We start from the raw sequence: 19,322 nt of genomic DNA, 5'->3' as shown, positions 1-19,322 counted from the left end.
GTGTCGCAGGTTATTTGAATTTTATAAATGGGGGTTGCGACTCAAAAAAGGTTGGGAAGCACTGTAATAAATCTTCAGAAGAGTAGTGAATGGGTGAGGTTTTTCCGATAAAAATGTGCTCAAATACGATGTCATTCGACTATTTGTAAACGATTTTATTCAGCTTCGATCCTCTGTACGTATGTTTGTTTGTTTGGTTCGAATCTGGAAACTCAATTTTAACCCACTTCCAACTATCCAATTGTCTTTAAACTTTGCAGGCGTACGTTGTTTGAACGACAATACAAAATTGCGAAAAAGAAACCCCGAGGGGTTTAAAAAATTACACAGTCATCAATAAGTATAACCGATAACCACAAATCCAAACGACTTGAAATCAGCCTGTAACCACAAATAAAATTTAGACACTAAAAAGTAACTAATAAAAAAAATATATAAAAAAAATTTTTAGTCAAATAATTTTATTTAAAATGCACTAAAAACTAAGAAGTAATTATTTTCTTCCAGTACAATTTCGATGGTGATATGTCACTTTAGGTAAAATCGTGGGACAGGAGAAGCAAACGTCGAAATGATTTTGTTGCGAGAGAGTTTTCATTCGCATTAATGAAACCAAATATTTTAATTGCGGGATATAGATTGTAATGTAACAAAAACTTGATAAACTATAGTTGATGATTCCACTTGCCAACCGATAATTCAACTTCTGGTTGCACAAGCTATTGGAAATTGGTTATTAAATAAATGAGCCTTTTAGTTTTATATTTTAATTTTATTTAGCGGCTAGGAAAGAATGTCTTTCTAAGACAGTATACCGAACAGAAGTGAGCTCTTCTCTAACAACGGACTGTTTTATCACCGTTGCCAGATATTGAAACAAAAAGACGCTCTACACACGTATCATTATCTTTTATTATATTCAGGTTTTCCTGAATATTGAGTCATTTTTGCCTTTTAATAATTATAGTAATCCAACACAAGCTACCCCACGAATATACTTAAAGTGACATATCACCATCGAAATTGTAGTACACGAAAACAATTATGATTTATTTTTTAGTGCATTTTAAATAAAGTCGTTTAACTTAAAATTTTATTTTATATTTTGTTTTTATTAATTATACATAGGTAATCGAATCAACCTTGAATTTCGTAGGCCAATTGTATGCATAGGTACGTGGATTACATATAATTAAAACTAATCCGAGTGGGGTTGCGTTTGGGCGCGTTGTTCAGCAGAAATGCTGAAAAAACCTTGCCAATCCATTGGTAATATTTTCATCAAGATCTATTAAAAAATATAGAATTTAAAATTTTCATTAGTACAATAGATGACTCATTCCAGTTTCACTGACTGTGAAACGGCAAAGGATAAGGCGCACTTCGAGCTCGCACTTTATTCAAAGTAAGCATTCAGACACTTGAATAATACTTTCAATGCTTTCCAGAGAATACCACCGTAAAAACCCCGAAGCCAAGCACGCGTGGAAATCCCCCGGCATGAAAACACATCGACGCCCGTCAAACTGTTAAAGTACTACATAATATGTTAAAGTACAAAAGTACACTTGGACTTGGCGGCAAGACAGTCACAAGGGTGTTGCCAGCTGCGTCCCCAGTTGCTTTTACATCACCATGTCTCTACAAGGCTTTATACATCAAAAGCGGTAGCTTTTTAGATGTCAAGAGAGAGGTGGAGGTGCTTCCTCGTGAAGTAGAAACGTTTACATACTGCTGGCCTCTTGGTTTCGCAAACAGTTAGTGGCACCCATTTCAAAAGCACTGTTTACCCTTCCATCCGGCGGACTCTCTTGCAGCTGATTACTGCGAAGGATACTCTTTCAAATACAAGAATGTATCCTTCTAATTTAAGAGATACACCGCTCTTCATTATTCTTCCATGGATGAAAACAAAATTTCGTCAAGGATTAAGTGAAAATCACGTCCCGTTTAATGCTGTAAACTACTTCAATACGAGTACCGTAATTCCTGGGTTCAACATAATTTTCAGTTTTAAGTCATCTTGTAGTTGCATGTGTGCGCAAAAAAATGTATAGGTAGGGGAGACCGGGGCTAGTTGACTAACGGGGTTAGTTGACTAATTCCCTTTAATTGGGGAGTTGCCAGTATTTGAAAAAAGGGAAAAGCAGTGAAATCTACAGATTTTTTAATGAGAAGCCTAAAATGATAGAAATATTAATAAAACACTTATTCGTTTCACCAAAATTTAATAAATAAAATTGACGTTTTTAAGTTCTGAGTCATGTGATCTGAAACGCCAATCACGGCGCGTGACGTGATTGTGCAGTAAACAGCGATTTATATATAGCGACGAATGACACTTATATATATTATTATTGGCAATGGAAAAGAACTTCGTTAAAGGTGACAGCACAAATTTACCAACATTGGACGCTATTATGGTGGTTAGCTATTTCGCTACAAATCCAGACTTCTGTTCTGCCGAATACACTTATTGCGAATATTTGTTTCCAGCGGAACACGAATAAATAACTTCTTCGGCGTACGTATCGAAGTGTTCCCACAACAGGGAACAGCACAGTACTAATAATAATTTTTATTCGCCATTATTTTTGTGAGAAAAATTCACTCCTTACTTTCCCTAACCACAACTTTCTGTGTTTAATGCACGGTGACGTCACAAATGGTCACGTGACCATGCAGTGCGTTTTCGCGGCAATTTTTTTTATTTCAAATAAAAATTACATTTTTTTTTCATGTTAGAGGTGTAGCAAAAAATTAATATTTTTTTTACAAGCATATTTTATCATAATGAACAGTTTTAAATACTTTTAAAAATTTTGTCAACTCCCCAATTGTTGCATTATGTTATAAATTATGCTGCGATTCGCGATACTGAAGCATATGAATGGCCAGCTTGCCATTTAATGAGTCACCGTGACAAAAACTTGCGTGTTCTATCAGTGAGAATGAAAAATCTAAAAAGGTCGGCGGGATGTAAATATTTTTGTTTCGACTATTTATGAATTTTTGTCGACTAAGTACTGCTTGATGTTTTTTTCATGAATATTTTGTGGAAACGTGATACATTGACTATAATTTAGGGTGTTTTATTTTATCCGGTGCGTGGAGGTTTTTTACGTACGGCCCTTAACCTGTTGACAATGTCGGACGGGGTTACTTACCTAAGCATAGAAATACCTATGATAATAATATAGTCGAGGCGAAGAGTTTAGCTGCTCGAATCCACTTCCCCCACTACAAATCCCTCCAAACTCACCCCTACCAGTTTCACACCCTATCCTCCCTTCAAACTCTCAGGCCTTCCAAATAGACCATAACAAACAAGTACAAAAGAATTACAGTATCTAGCAATAACAGTGTGAAAGGAGTGAAAAAAAAAAATAAAAAAAATTTATTGGTCGTAGGATATGTGTGTACGCCTTTCGTATACTATATTGAGGGAATTGGCTGCGTATATATACGCCTTTCGTATATATTGATGGAACTGTGACAGCGTATATATACGCCTTTTGCAGGCAAAGGGCTGAAACTGAAAAGTAAATGTCAAGTCAACTAACCCCATCATATTTGTCAACTAACCCCACAGCCGGGGTTTGTTGACTTATTCGTCCCACTACTCTAATAGTGAATTCGGTATCCCGCACTGACTCTGTGCTGATGCCAGAAAATGAGTTGGATTAGTTATTTCTGATAGAGACAGAGATAGCTCTATAAGAATCAACCAATCCAAGTCATTTTCTGGTAGTAGCCCAGAGTCAGTGCGAGGTACCGAATTCACTATAAATATAATCAAAACTGCGACCTAGACTCAATTAAAACAGTTTTCAAAATTAAGCCTGTATACCTAATGAAATTTGTAAACTTTTGGTGTGCAACAAGTCAACAAAATACTAATGGTCTATTTATAAAAATTAGAAATGTTAAAAATCATAGATACATACAGTTACATAGTCCCAAAATTAAGCACACACTTACGTGGGAAGCAAATTGTCAGAATGCGCTGGATTGATATAACGCGTCGAAGATAAACTAGATGAGATTAAGTGAAACAATGTGTCTGTATTTAGTGTGATCGCTAGTACACATGTTTCTCCTTTTTGGGTGGTAAGCACGGTGTAAGATAGAGAGGTGGACCGACTACGCTACCCCCACCACAAAACTGCTGTGATCTTAAAGAAAAAGTTACTTGTCCCTCCCACAGAGGGTGCTAATGTAACATGTGAACAATATCACGTTTACTTCCTTATGTTTGTGCCATAACCACGTGCTTAATACCAAGTGGGGTTCAAAATTTGTAATGACTTCATGCACCTGCAATAAAAAGTTTTATAAAGTACAATATTTTAACTTTTAAAATTAATTAAACTGAGAAAATGAGAGTTGGTTAACAACCAAACAAATGCTTATTTTATGAGGATAAATTATACTTAGGATAATATTATAATAAACACACATTAAGACTTTGTTTCAATTATAGAAATATTTATTTGTTGTGCAGTTTAGCCGTTTTCTTTTTTTCTTTGCTCTTTAAATGCTCTCTATTTTTTATTCGAGCTACTTGTCGCATCCTTAAGGTTAAATGATAATGTATGCAGTCAGCAACAGTGTATTCCTTATGCTTCATACATGGGAAAGAAAATTTCTCTGAATTTTCATTTATTAGGTCATTTATCACCAATTCATATACGTTTGTACAATTTAAATGATTTTGAAACGAGATTTCAATTTTCTTAAAAATTTTTACTAAATGTACATTGGGGTGAATCAGCCCACCCCGCGACTTTACGGTAACTAATTCGCTTTCCGGGCAATCCGAAAGGATATTCTCATACGCAGAAATAAATGCACTTCTGCATGGCTCACACTTAGTTATTTTGAGCATTCTTCTGCAGATATACCCTGTAATATAATAAAGGATGCAAGACAATACCTCGTCCATTTCGTAATCGTGTTCAATAATTTCATCACACTCCCATTCTGTAAATTCAATTAAATGATCTAATTTCTTTTTTAAATGAAAAAAAGATGGGCTGCCATTAAACTAGGATTTATTCCATAAGAAAGTAAACGTGATATTGTTCACATGTTACACTAAAACCCTCTGTAGTGTTGTATATAGATGTGTACATAGGAAATAAGTAGGTAGGATGGTATGGATGCGTGCAAAATAAAGAGACAACTACGCTACGAACGGCTGCACAGTGTTCGATATAATGTACAAAAGTCAAGAATCTGAAGTGTTCGATCCACAAATTCTTTTATCTTGAAATGTTAATAAAGGAACGTAGGTTTTAACTCTACCCATAACTTTTGCTGTATTTACCAATTTGTTGTAAAAAATGACACTAGAAATTTATTCCAAATCCGAATGTTTATGCTTTTCATTTGATTTTCATAAGTTGCGTTTAATACTGCCATGCCTTCAAAACTGTCAAGTCAGTTTTTTACAATATCAACAATTTGTACGAATTCCTTATGTTAAATGTTTAACAACTTCAAGGAGACTTTTAAAAAAAGTACCAGAAAGTACCTGCGTGATTTTTTGTATATTAATTTAGGGAACATTAAACTTTATATTAACGTCAATTTCAGCTGCCCGAATTTGCCCGAAACAGAAAAAAGTCAAAATCATTATTAAAGCGTTCGCCGCTCAGGCCCGTGCTGCGCCCGCCGCGTAGCGTAGGATTATACAAACAGGATAATTTTTAGGTTTTTAAACACCTTGTAAATGAGCCCTGTTTCGTGTATAGCAGGTACTTAGACACGTGCTTTGAAGCACTTCCCTATCTCTTTTGTGACTTCCTCATTCTCGAGGTTATATGTTAAACGTGTACTTTACAAAATCATCAATTTTCTGCGAATACGTTACCAACATATGTACTTATACATACTTGTAGTTGTACAATAATTGGATGATGAGGACTCCCAACATAAATCAGAAAAACGACGTAATTGTTATAATTCGTGCAACGAAAGTTGAGGGGGAAGCAGTTGTTGAATTTACAACCGGGACATTATATATCAACGACGCGGAAACATCTTCCAATGACATTTCGTATGTAATAAAAACAATATTATCTACTGGGCCTTATTACCCGCACTTACCCTACATGCATTTAAAAAAAAATTTAAAAACTAGTAACATCAAAGATGTATAAAAAAGTCCTTTTATAAACAAATATGAAATTTATTTTCAAAAATTTTACTGCAGAGAGAAGTTATTAATTTTTGTCCATTTCCCTATACCCATCGAACACTGTGGGCTGGCAGAGAAACTAAGGAAGGACACGCGGTACGTCTGCACGTGTACAGCGTCTAACAATAAACGTACTTACACAACGCATATAAATTTATTAAATAACCCAACATGTAGGAGGGACAAGTAATTTTTCTTTAAGATCACAGGAGTGGGGATAGAGTCGGGCCACCTCTCTATTTTACACCGTGGTGGTAAGTAAGAAGGAACCGTAGGAATATATAATATACCTAGAGCGGAAACATAGCATATTAGCAGAATCGATAATCTACCAATAGGAATAAACCTTTACCCTAGTGACTTTGTGTGAAGTCACTATGACTACAAACCTGAGTTAAGTATAATTAGAATGTATGTACGCGTTAACTTTGTCCAACACAAATATCATCGGAAAAGTGACTATAAAGGCAAATATTTCTGAATAAATTCAAAACATTTACAAAATTTGCATGTTTTAATGGAGGATCAGTAAAAAAATATAATAGTGCATATTTAGGTACGTGAGAATGAAAAATTAGGTACAAGTGTTTCGTGGACACAAAATTGGACGTACCTACAAGTAGATAAATTGTAATTACCAACATACTTATACTGTAGCCTTTCAGGATAGGAATAAGGATACATTCTGGACAGACAAGGTTTATTCGGATGGGGTAGGAATACATGGTCTGGTTGACAGGACGGGGCTACAAATTTTGAAGGACAGATGTTGCGTCTCGCTGAGTTTATACAATTTTACAAGATTCTACCGTGCAGACGGTACTTGACTTTATTCTAATGAGGCTTCCAGGAGTTACTCTGTACTCTCCCATTCGATTGGCGTGCGGGTATTGTCGCCGAACTCTCCATATCGAACGGGCGTCCAGGAATATTCTCCCGTACTCTCCTCTCTCAACGATCGGGTATTTTAAGAAAGGGGCTTTGTACTCTGGCGACTCTACTCTACTGAGGTGTCCAGGAGTTACTCTGTACTCTCCCGTTCGATTGGCGTCCGGGTATTGTCGCCGAACTCTCCATACCGAACGGTGTAATGAGTACGAATACACGATGAGTGTATTCTCAACAACAACGCGTCATCCCAAACTGCCGCATCACCACGCAGGATTCGTCACTTCGAGTCATGTCCAAAGAGCAGGCTAGCCCTTACGTACCTACCTATCTCGACAGTATATAAGCTTGTCTCCCTTGACCTAGGCGCAGTGCTTGTATTAGTCTCAACGCCGAAACACTCCTGATTTCTTCATGTAAACGGTTACCGAGGTTACCGCGCATATTCCGAGTATATTGTATCCGAACATTAAAATAAATATATATTAACGATTGAAGCTAGTGAACATATTAGTGATCTTTTATATTCACCTAACTCCTTCATAACAACGGGCGTCCAGGAATATTCTCCCGTATTCTTCTCTCTAAGTCTAACGAGTACTCTCCTGCCGGAGTCCCTCAGCTGTCCGAGAGCGGCCGTTGGTCTTACCTCGTCCTCTCTCTCGGAACAGGGAAGAAGAAGGAAATGCCTTTGCGGGCCCTAATTTATACCCAATCGTAGCTATCCGCGGCCACAAAAATCATCAGAGGAGTCGTCAAGCGTGGGCTTCGAGAGCCGCGGTTCCGCGCCCGCACGTCTCTGCTCACGGGCGGCCTACAAGCGTGGTCGCGAAACTTCTCGATGGTCAGCGTTTCTCAACGCTTCCTTTTCTGCATGCTACAATACTATTTAATTTGTTTAATTTCGCTGTTGAAGAAGTCGAAATATCTTCCTCTTCTTCATAGATATATGTCTGAGATGCGCATGTGTATGTGCGTGTGCGTGCGTACAGGCCCGGCTCGAGCCTTTTTGCGCCCTAGACGAACTTGACAAATCGCGCCTTTTATTTATAATACATTTATTTGAGCTTTCCGATGACCTTAGTCTGGATTTTTATTCGTAGCTTAAAACATTTATAGTACAACTTGTAATTTTCATTTAAATCTTTATTTTAAGAAATGCCAACAATGAAAAGACCATTTTGCGCCCTAGACAGCTGTCTCATTTTGCATATAGGGACAAGCAATCGTCTCAGAATGGTCCGGAATCGTAGAAAGGTGAACTAAATTCATATCCCCGTTATTTATACGTTGTTCATTATAAATGGAACGATTTTAGGGGTCTTTTTGAGCCGCAAAACCGATTCTGGTTTTATTTTTTTTTTTTTTAGGATAACAAACTACCCTTATAAGCAAGTTTTATACTCTGGGTCAAATTTCCAGTATTTAAAACTTACCTGGCCATCACTATTTAACTTTGAACACTTTTTTTTTAATATTTCTGCAGTATAAATGGATTTTGGGTTGCATAGCAAAATGTTAAAACGAGTTTTTATACGATGATAAATCTCGTTATAACTTGCGTTGTTGCAACTTGTTGCAAAAAATTCTTATGCATCGATTTAATGTAGATTCTAACAAATACTCTCATGCAAAATTCATTGTGCCTATGCATGAATAACGTTTTCTAAACGTAACTGAAGCGGAAAAACTGGATAAAATTAAGATTCACGAAAAAGGGTATTTTTCAAAGGGTTGTAATACGTATATCCTTTTCATTGCACGTACTTATAGGTGAAAAGGCACTCAATAACGTTACATAGTCGTATGTAGGTCAACTCTTTTCCATAGAAAAATACAGTGAGGCAAAGTATGCCAATTTCAGAGAAAATGTGATCGTCCGAAACAGGCATTTTTCCCCATCTTCAATCTTTTCCAAACAATTTTGGGTGACTTATGGCAACCCTTATTCATGCCAAAACTTAGTCTATAGATGTAAGAACTTACGGCTAAAACGTCAAGGATTTCCAAAGAGGTTGAAAAATTGAATTTAGTTCACGTTTCTACGATTCCGGAACACTGTGCGGCTGGAGTCTGGAGTGTTCCTCGCGAAGCACGCGGCGAGCATTCTGAGCGATTCGCAAAGGTTCTGGGTGATTTTTTTGCGACATTTGGTTATACGGCGGAATGCGTCGTGCGCACTACTTTTCCTACTTCTCGGAGGCATTTGCCTTTCGAATGTAATTTGATAATAAGATTTTCTGACGAAATATGCACTGGTTTGTTTCCTTTTGCTATCCATTTTACTATTAACCGCCGAGTTACGAATAAGCCCCGTTAGGCTGCGGTTACACTGGATGCATATGCTGACGTGTTCTCGCCAGAGATGGGCAAAAAATTATTTGAAATAAATATTTGTGTACGAAATTTTTATTTCAAATAAGTTTTTGCCCATCTTTGATCCTGACAACTAATTGGTCCTCAGGAAAGAAAACTCGGACGACGAGCTAGTCGTCAGAACACGTCAGAATACGCATCCAGTATTGGGAAATACTGTGGGAGCGCCATCTACTAAAGTAATCTCTGTAATCGGGTCAATCGCGTTACAGGACTGGTGTCACACAAGTATTGAAACAGTGCAATAATGCTTTTGTCATTAAATAGTCTGTTAAATTTTACAAAATCGATCATCAAACAGTCGAAATTCCCAATACTGCCTGTTACATGTGACAGCTAACCCGATTAGACTGCTTTAATTTTTGCCATCACCAAATAAGAAAATGCCAATAACCGCAGCCTGAGCCCCGTTACGCATTTGCGACAAGTTGCCAGCAACTTGGTCGGCAAGAGACCAGGAACCTTTGTTGTTCGCCGCAACCAAGTGCTTACGAACTCATACATCCCCGTGTACCTCGTGGTCGTCGGCAACTTGGTCGACAAGAGACAAGATACCTTTGTTGTTCGCCGCAACCAAGTGCGTACGAACTCATACATCCCCGTGTACCTTGTGGCCGTTGGCGACCTGGTCGCCGAGAGACCAGAGATTGGGCAACCAAACGAAGCGACCAGACCGGGCAAGTCGATACCTATCAATTTCGTAGGGTCTATTGGAAATGGGTTGCTGAATAAACCACAAATTACTTATTCTTTTGAAACTCTCGTTTATTAAACTAAGCTTGGAAGGACGTCGTACTGCACCGAAGGCAAGACTCGAAGTGAAGAGAAAATGCAAAGGCAATATGAAAAGCCCGTTGCCACTTGAGATAAAGGAAGAGGCCTGCGTTCTGTCTTTTACCCTGTCAGTCAGGTATAGACAAACACTCACAGACCCATGGGTCCGCTGACAGTTAGTTTACTGCTTTCGTCAGCGGTTGTCACAGGTAACCAAATTCATTTTTGTTTTCTTGCTGACGCAATTGTTACCAACAATCCAACAGGGACTGCCAAACAGAATGGACGTCGTGGAGATTGTTCTAATTGTGAAGTGCACTGAAAAGAAGAAGAGTCAACATTCGGTGCATTCTTTATTGTAAGAACGCCGTAAGAAACGAATGTTTACTGGCTTTGTCATTCCCAAATAAATACACCATTTCTTCTTATTTTTTTTTTTTTTTTTAATGTCACAATTGGAGTATTTATTATATGACAAGTCCCAAACTGCCTTTCGAGATTCAATTTGCAAAATAAATTTCTGTGCATCGAACCTCATTTCGTTGCTTGCAGGTGTCTGGTCGCCAACAAAGTCGCTCGTCGTGGAACGCGTAAATTGGAATCAAAGGTACCTCGTTGGTCGTCGCGATCACTTGGTCTCCCGTGCGTCGCCCATGTTTTCGTGGTTGCCGACGGCTCGCTGGTCCCGGCGAACAACAAAGGTTTCTGGTCTCCTGTCGACCAAGTTGCCCGCGATTGATCGCGGGTGCGTAAGCCCCGTTACGCACTTGCGACAAATTGCCGGTGACCTGGTCGCCGAGGACCACGAGGTACACGGGGACATATGAGTTCGTACGCACTTGGTCGCAGCAAACAACAAAGGTGTCTGGTCTCTCGGCGACCAAGTTGTTGGCAACTGGTCACCAGGGCTTGAAACGGTTCCGAAAAGAACTGTTTAAAACTGTTATGTAAAGGTTCTGATTAAAACGGTTATGAAGAACCTTTATTCCAAATAACTGTTATGAAGAACCGAAATTTACAACTGTTATCTGTTTCGGTTACGGTTCCTATTTCCCTCCTCATGTCGGTTCCATAACCTTTATTTTTTTTTTTGGTTCTATATCGGTGTTGTGTGCCAGGAAATTAGATCCCCGTTCAAAACTTTGTTACGCACGGAGCCCTATCTTTGAACTTTTAAACCCTTTCGGGTGTCCGGAATACACGCGACCCGGCGGGGTCACAGTTTCCTGTAGTGGCGGGATGCAACCGAGTTTTCCCGGAAAACCTAATATTCAATAAAGGTATTCATATCCCCACTACTTTTTTACCGAATTTCATGATATAAAAAGGGCCAGGAATCAATACTCGGGGGCTCATTTCAAGGCTAACACGCGTAGACAAAAGAGGCTTGCGAGACCAAGTAGTATTTTCCTTCGAGCATGGTACCAACTTTTACCATACAGTACGTAGAGTTGCTGATAGGTGTTGTGACTGTTAACTCTTATTTTTTGAGACCCCCGCATTTCTCAGTGCGTCAAAACCGAGAGGTGGACCTAGGTACCGCGACAGAAACACTAAACAATTGTAAAAGACTGAGATTATATACAGAATATAATTAGTTATTATAAATTCAGTGTTCTCTTCAATCATCATCCGAATTTCCTCTTTGAGACCAACCCACAAAGATACCCCTTTACCGCTCAAGGGGTATCACATTATAAAGTTACGAGGCTAAACTAACATTCCTAGTGGCTCCCGGGGATACCAGACCCCGGTTCGTCCACGATAACCACCTTCCTAGTGGCTCCCGGGGACACCAGACCCCGGTTCGTCCACGATATCCACCTTCCTAGCGGCTCCCGGGGATACCAGACCCCGGTTCGTCCGTGAAACTTTACCTTCCTAGTGGCTCCCGGGAATACCAGACCCCGGTTCGTCCACGACATCCAACCTCCTTATAGCGGCTCCCGGGGATACCAGACCCCGGTTCGTCCGTGAAACTTTACCTTCCTAGTGGCTCCCGGGAATACCAGACCCCGGTTCGTCCACGACATCCAACCTTCTTATAGCGGCTCCCGGGGATACCAAACCCCGGTTCGTCCGCTACTAACAAACTCCAACAAACAAATTCAATCCTCGGCCTCGCAGCCGCCACTCTCATTGCCCTCAGCCTCGGTTCGTAACAACTTAAACACTAAGTTTATTCAAAAGCAAATATTTTAAATTCTGATACATGGAGATTTACAGTGAATACAAGTATACGAGCTCTAACTTCTTGAACGCTCTGTGACTGACTGATGCTAAAATTCCACTGTCACTAGGGTCCTACAGGCAGGCAGCCCTTGCGGAAAAACCGAAACAACGCGTCGCGCCCCCATCGGTTCGCCTTGGGTGAAAGTACCGAAGGTCGAAGTTAGTCCCATGCTTTTCAATGGCTATCTCAAGAAAGACAGGGTGAAGTGTTGGAAAGCGTGCTTGTTGATGAAGGTCAGACGGATCTCTAGCATCGGTTCCGAAACGGTTTCAGAATCAATTCTTGTATCCACTTTTCCCTAATTGATATAATTTATTATTGTATCCTTATTGAAATCCTTATAGAAACCAGAGAGACTGTTAACTTCCTATTTTTAATAATAGATTGTGTGGAAAAGTAAAAAATATGTAGCTGATTTATTTACTTCAAAGCTTTATTAGAAATCAATGGTATGTATAAATGTTTCTCCTTTTTCTATAATTAATGATATCAATTAGAAAAAAGTCGATACAAGAATTGATACTACAACCGTTTCGCAAAAATAACGATTATGGAACCGATATGAGGAAGGAAATAGGAACCGAAGCAGATAATAGTTGGAAATTTCGGTTCTTCATAACAGTTATTAAGAATAGAGGTTCTTCATAACCGTTTGGAGAACCGAAATCGATATTATAACAGTTTTCAAGCCCTACTAGTCACAAGTGCGTAACGGAGCTAAAGCCGGATCCAGCCCTGAATGACGCATGCGTGGGGGTCGAAAGTGCCATGTGTCTTTCTTTGCCAACTTCTGTGCTTAGCTTAGCCCAATCCTCAGTCGTAAAGATGCCATCGAAGGGGCTCTCCCTCGTGGAGAGACACAGGAAGAAAAGGAGTAGTCCGCTGACTACGCGTGGTTCCGTTTGCATCGTCCTTTCTTCAAATTAAACACGGATCGCTGAAGTATCTCTCGAGTATAAACACGCGCTCGAATTTCAAAACAAAAGCACGCGTTGACGTATTTCGTGCGAGAAAAGGTGGGCCTCGGGGAGAAGATATTGCTGTGAAGAGGGCCTCTTCAAGAGAGTGGCCGTTTGGGGCGGATCCAGGGCAGATTGGTTAGGTTAGGACCAATCGGACAAGCCCACCTTCTCTCGCGCGGAATACGTCACGCGTGCTTTTGTTTTGATATTGGAGCGCCTGTACATTCCGAAACGATAAGGGATCCATCTCCAATTTGAAGGGAAGACGACGCAGGCGGGGTCATTTGCAGTGAGCGGACTATCCTTTTTCTTCTTGTGCCCCTCCAAGGAGCGTATTGCCGCCCCCGCGAGTAATCTCGTGTTAGTTTTTAATACAGCAGAGATAACAAGATGTGTATTCACCTTATTGTCCAGACCTAACCCAGACCACGATAATCTCCTTTTATGGAATATAATATAGTACGACTGCGTTAATACAGTTTATTGTGAACAGAATATTGGGGTTTTCTATTGCACCACTAGTCGACCAAGCGCGCTACCAGCTACCTGATACCAAGCGCATCGCGCGATGTTTGTCACCGTGCCTCAACTACATAGAGTTCTTCAATCTCCGACAATTAAAGAAGCTTAATAGATAGGGAATAGACCACAGAACAAGGACATATTTTTTCAAATTCTTTCACACTTTAACCGGACATCATATTTTCAAAAGAAAAGCATTTCTATTATGTTTATGTTGCAAACACCTCTCTCGGAATACAAAAACAATTCATTCACACAGATCCATCCTTCGTGACACAAGTCCGTACCTTCAATAATTTAGGAGATTAAAATTCATTTCTGAAGCCGTTTCGTAGAAATCATCGAAAACAGGAAACTTTGATAATTCGTATTTTTTAAACAATTTCGAAACTGGAAAAATGAGGACTTAGCCCTGTCTAATTTCATATGGACTACAATATATTTCAATAGCATGAAAATCCGAGACATCGAGGATTCGAGTAAAGTATCTCATCTCCTTCTATCACCCACGCTGAGCGCAATGCTCTCCAAAATTCTTGTGATGTGTGGAAGAAAACCGACAACGGTCGGCTCAGGCCACGTGTCTTCGTCGGCATTCGCGAGTTGGGTCGTATGCGCTCACCCCTTCTGATGTAGAAGCATGCGACCCTGGCTACCGTTTCACCCGTCCACATCAGAATATTCGTGCGCGTTCAGCCTTGCTCAACGTATACTCATTCAAGTCTGGATCCGGCTTAACAGGTACTGTCAAACTGTATGTACTTTTTCCTGACAGATTTTTCCAACAGTTTCGAATACACATTCTGAATTTCTTATTCTCTAGAGATTTTGGCATGCGTCGTATGTGTGATCAAATTGAAAAATAGATTTATATCAGTCAAAGTTGCAATAAATGTTTTTAAACAGTTATTTGAACAACACACTCGATATGCGGTAGAAATACAACGTATACAGTAGTATCGCATATATAGTAGGGTAGGTGGGGGTATTACTGCGGACTTTTAAGGTAGGTTAACTTTAAAACCCCCGACACGGCGTTCGAATGAATGAAAGTTCCTCCTTCTTTTTTTAAAAGAAAGGTGGAACCTTAATAATTCCATAAAAAAATATGAGGGCGGGGTGATAAGCACAGTTAATTAAAAACACAGAGATTTGTCGATCAATGTCATTGCAGGTGTTACTGCGGACATGCATGCATTACTGCGTGTCAATTACTAACGAAATACCAGTTACTGCGCATGTATTACTGCGGTCCGAAGTCAGGCGAAACATAACCTTAGTACAAACATCACGTCAGTGACTACGGTCGGAAGAAAGGTTAGATGGCGCTGTCGTCGGTCCGCAGTAATACATGCACACGGTGTAAAGTACTGCACCTAACACTGCGTTGAGAAATAAAAATTAAAACTAAAATGCAGGTGACTGATTTACTGTTTTTCCGAAAAAATAACTCTTACTCTATCGAGTAATAAAGCTGCATTACATGTATTACTGTTAATAACAAAAATATAAATGTGTTTCAAGCAGGTGTTCATGGCGCCATATCGGGAATCGACCGAAGTTTACCCTTGATGAATTTCAAAATACGATAAAAGAATTAATAATAACTTTGCTGTACATATTTATTAATAATTATCTGTAATAGAGTTTAAAATAATTTTATCAAAAATTTTCAAGAGATTATGTACTTTCCAACATCAAATATGATCTGTTTTAGAATACCCGCAGTAATCGGGGCATCCGCAGTAATACCCCCACATACCCTAGTGTAGCATACAGAAAAGAAGCTACGAGAAACTCCGACCATCGAGAAGTTTCGCGACCACGCTTGTAGGCCGCCCGTGAGCAGAGACGTGCGGGCACGGAACTGCGGCTCACGAGGCCCGCGCTTGACGACTCCTCTGTTGATTTTTGCGGCCGCGGATAGCAACGATTGGGTATAAATTAGAGGCCCGCAAAGGCATTTCCTTCTTCGCTGTTCTGAGAGAGAGAGGACGAGGTACGACCAACGGCCGTTCTCGGACAGCTTAGGTACTCCGGCAGGAGAGTTCAGCGATAATACCTGGACGCCTGCTGGAGGGAGTACGCACTAGAGCAGGCCCGTCCAACTATTGCTCTTGCCTTCGAAGGGCAACCGCAAGTGGTTGCGAGCGAAGGCAAGAGCGACGGTTGTGCCCCACCATTGGGATGTAATGGACCCAAGGATAATTTAAACTATCGTTTTTACGAATAATACTTATAAAGATATTTATTCAATTTAAAGTAAGAATATTGGAGATTCAACTGTTTTAACTTGACTCCGTGACTGACACTGGTGGCTTTTGGAATAGTAATGCTGTAGGATAAGGGACTGTGATGAATTTTAAAGGTTTCTGAATGTAAGAGAGGGGATGACGGGGTAGGGCAGAATGGCAGGACTTTGGATAGGTGACGCATTGGCTAAGATAACGATGGGTAGCAGGGATGACGCGGTATTTACATTTACGCAGCATTTGGGTAATTAGTGTGAATCATATTTACAGAGAAAGTCGGAGAAAACCGATAAGAAAGGGTCAGTACATTACAGGGACCTTTCGCTCTTGAGGGGCGCGAGGGGCCTAGCTCGGTGCCTTCAAGAGCGAAGAGCAACTCGCTGTTGCTCGTGCGAGCAAATCCCTGGACAGGCCTGCACTAGAGTCTGTTCCTGGACGCTCGACCGATATGGAGAGTACGGCGATAATACCTGGACGCCTATCGGTCGAGAGAGTACAGAGCAACTCGTTTGAAAAGAGAGGAGAGTTCGACGACAATACCTGGACGCCAATCGAACGGGAGAGTACAGAGTAAGTCCTGGCTGCCTCAGTAGTGTAGAGTCGCTAGAGTACAACGCCCCTTTCTTAAATACTCAATCGTTGAGAGTGGAGAGTACGGAAGAATATTCCTGCACACCAATCGAACGGGAGAGTACAGAGTAACTCCTGGACGCCTCATTAGTATAAAGTCAAGTGGAATCTTGTAAAATTGCGTAAACTCAGCGAGAAGCAACGTCTGTCTTCCGAAATTTCTAACCCCGTCCTATCAACCAGACCATGTATTCCTACCTAATCCAAATAAGCCTCGTCTGTCCAGAATATATCCTGATCCCTATCCTGGAAGGCTACAGTAGTCAATTTTTATGGTTGAATCGAAAAGCGAGAATGAGAATAATATTAAATACATAGCCCGCCTCTATTTAAGAAGCTGGGAGCTGCAAGAAGTAGTTGAGAGAACGGTGAGCATACAGAAAAAGGAGCTGCCGTGTAAATACGTTCTGTTTAAAATATTAGTCGCTCGCCAGAAGTTTGCGCGAAGGAAATACGACGTGCTGATGGTTCGTCGTGTCATTGGCGCGGTTTAAGCAAACATTAACCTTGCCATCCGAAGAAAGAAATATCGTATTTCATGACGGAGGAATGCTCTTGCGCACACTTGCCCGTCAAATTTAAACGTGAATGTTCCTTATTTCAGGAACGTTGTGTATACCACATTTATTTTTTCAATAGCCTTTCTAAACTGTTTCATCCAGTTCATGACAGAAAAACAATGAACATTCGCCAAATGATGAATCGATTAGTTATAGTTTTCTGTGTAACTACATAATAATTTTTTCTGGGGATCGAAAAGAAAGATGGTGGGAATAAATTTTGAAAACTTATTTTTTTTTTTTAATTTTTTAACATCTTATCGTACCATATCAAAAACGATAAAACTGTGAATTAATTTGCTATTCGATATGTCATACGAAAACTCACAATTTCTTCGAGGGGTGTTTTGAATGTTGAAAAATGGTTACCTTGTTAGCGTCACTTGAACTAGATACCTGCAACGTTTCAAATTCTTTTGAATTTCTGAGTTGCCGAACATCTGCTTTCAGTGACCTTGAGCGGGCAATATTTCCCGTAGAAAATATAAGCATACTTACGGTATGTAGTTTTCGCGAATATATCGTGGGATGTACGGGCTATAAGGAGATTTCCACTTGCACAAACTGTGGCTTTTATTCAACGCAAGTGACAAGAACAGTATAAATGGCCCATGCCAGGGATGTATTAACTAAACTCTGAAGGTTAGATACCTTCCCCGCATTCTGCCAGCGCTGTCATGGAAATGGACGCTGGTTGATGCTGGGTTTTGTGGACATGTCTCGCGCAAACAAAGTACGACATGTCTTCGCAAAACCCAGCCTTATCCGTGGACCTCGCGTGTGATCTACTCGATAGGTCTGCTAATGCCGTTCAGAGAAAGAATTAAGAAATGTGTGACTCAGGACGAACGCAAGAGAGGAGGACTGAACCTTTGAATTTAGTCGAAGCAAGTGGTACAAAATATTCTATAATTTTATTTCTGTGACTTTGATGAATACACGTTTTTTCGAGTCATTTTGGCAAGTCTGGGTTTGTCCGTATTTTCTTGTTGTTTCATTGATGTAGGGACGATGATGCACTTTATATGCATATCCAGTCTGAAGGTGTAATCATGCCAAGAAGCAGCGGGGCCGCGTTTATCGCGCGACATCAGGAATAGAATATCGCGACAAGAAACTCATACCTCTGGCCATACAATTAAGCTTGGCTGTAAAATAAACGTTTCGTATAGGATGCGTTTCCACGCACGCAGCTGCGACAGGACAACTCGTCTGTTGCTACCTGCATATCCTATCGGGGATAATTGCTCTATTATGCTCGCGTGCGCATAAACTTGGGCGCATAATCGTGTTGCCTGGCTCAGCATGACAGTGCCTGTTGGACGTAGGCGTGTACTGGTGTTTGCCGTATATCTACAGTACTCATTTACCTTGCGAAGGAACCTGGGGATTGCTGAAACTTTCCTCCTGTTATACTCATCATCGTACGCCTTTACTTTCCTTCTTCCGTCGCACAGTTGCCAGGCGCCTCGCCAAGAAAAATGCTGCAACACCATAAGAATGAATTACGAATTATATGGCTACATTCGTGTCACAGAAACGAATGGCTCAGAATGCACATGGTGCGCTTAAAAGTTGTTGCTATTGGTGGGGCACAGCAAACGAGCACGCCAACGAACTGTCGCCCAATAGCTCATGTTCATCAAGCATAGTTGGAAACATTAGAAGGAATATCTGCTTCTCAAACGCATTAATCCACCCACGTTTGAAAACAAACGATGTGTATGTAACATGGGATGCATATGAGTTGTCATACTCTGATTACATATGTCATGCAAAAGCATGGCAAAAGCATACAAAAGTAGGGTGGCTTTAGGGTAAAGGCAGGCAATATAGAGCGGCACGTAATATGGAACTTCGTAAAATTTCGATAAAGAAATAACGAACTCTTCAGGCAATTGTGTATAGTAGATCCCTAGACAC

The 19,322-nt window shown here is 40.3% G+C and overlaps 2 protein-coding genes across 22 annotated transcripts in view; one reads left to right on the top strand and one right to left on the bottom strand.

Annotated features, from left to right (window-relative positions):
• LOC143373925 (uncharacterized) overlaps positions 1-19,322 on the top strand; it is a 476,822-nt gene that overhangs the window by 238,586 nt on the left and 218,914 nt on the right. The window lies entirely within an intron of this gene.
• Positions 18,422-19,322, bottom strand: part of LOC143373955 (uncharacterized) — a 78,033-nt gene continuing 77,132 nt past the window's right edge. Inside the window, exon 2 of the mRNA XM_076821715.1 lies at positions 18,422-18,883. Coding sequence (XP_076677830.1) covers positions 18,518-18,883 — 366 coding nt within the window. The 3' untranslated portion in view covers positions 18,422-18,517. The remainder of the gene's footprint in view (positions 18,884-19,322) is intronic.

Source organism: Andrena cerasifolii, chromosome 10 (genome assembly GCF_050908995.1).
Source record: "Andrena cerasifolii isolate SP2316 chromosome 10, iyAndCera1_principal, whole genome shotgun sequence".
Classification (NCBI taxonomy): domain Eukaryota; kingdom Metazoa; phylum Arthropoda; class Insecta; order Hymenoptera; family Andrenidae; genus Andrena; species Andrena cerasifolii.
The sequence above is the reverse complement of the archived record's forward strand: the minus strand, read 5'-3'. Positions and strand labels throughout refer to the sequence as shown.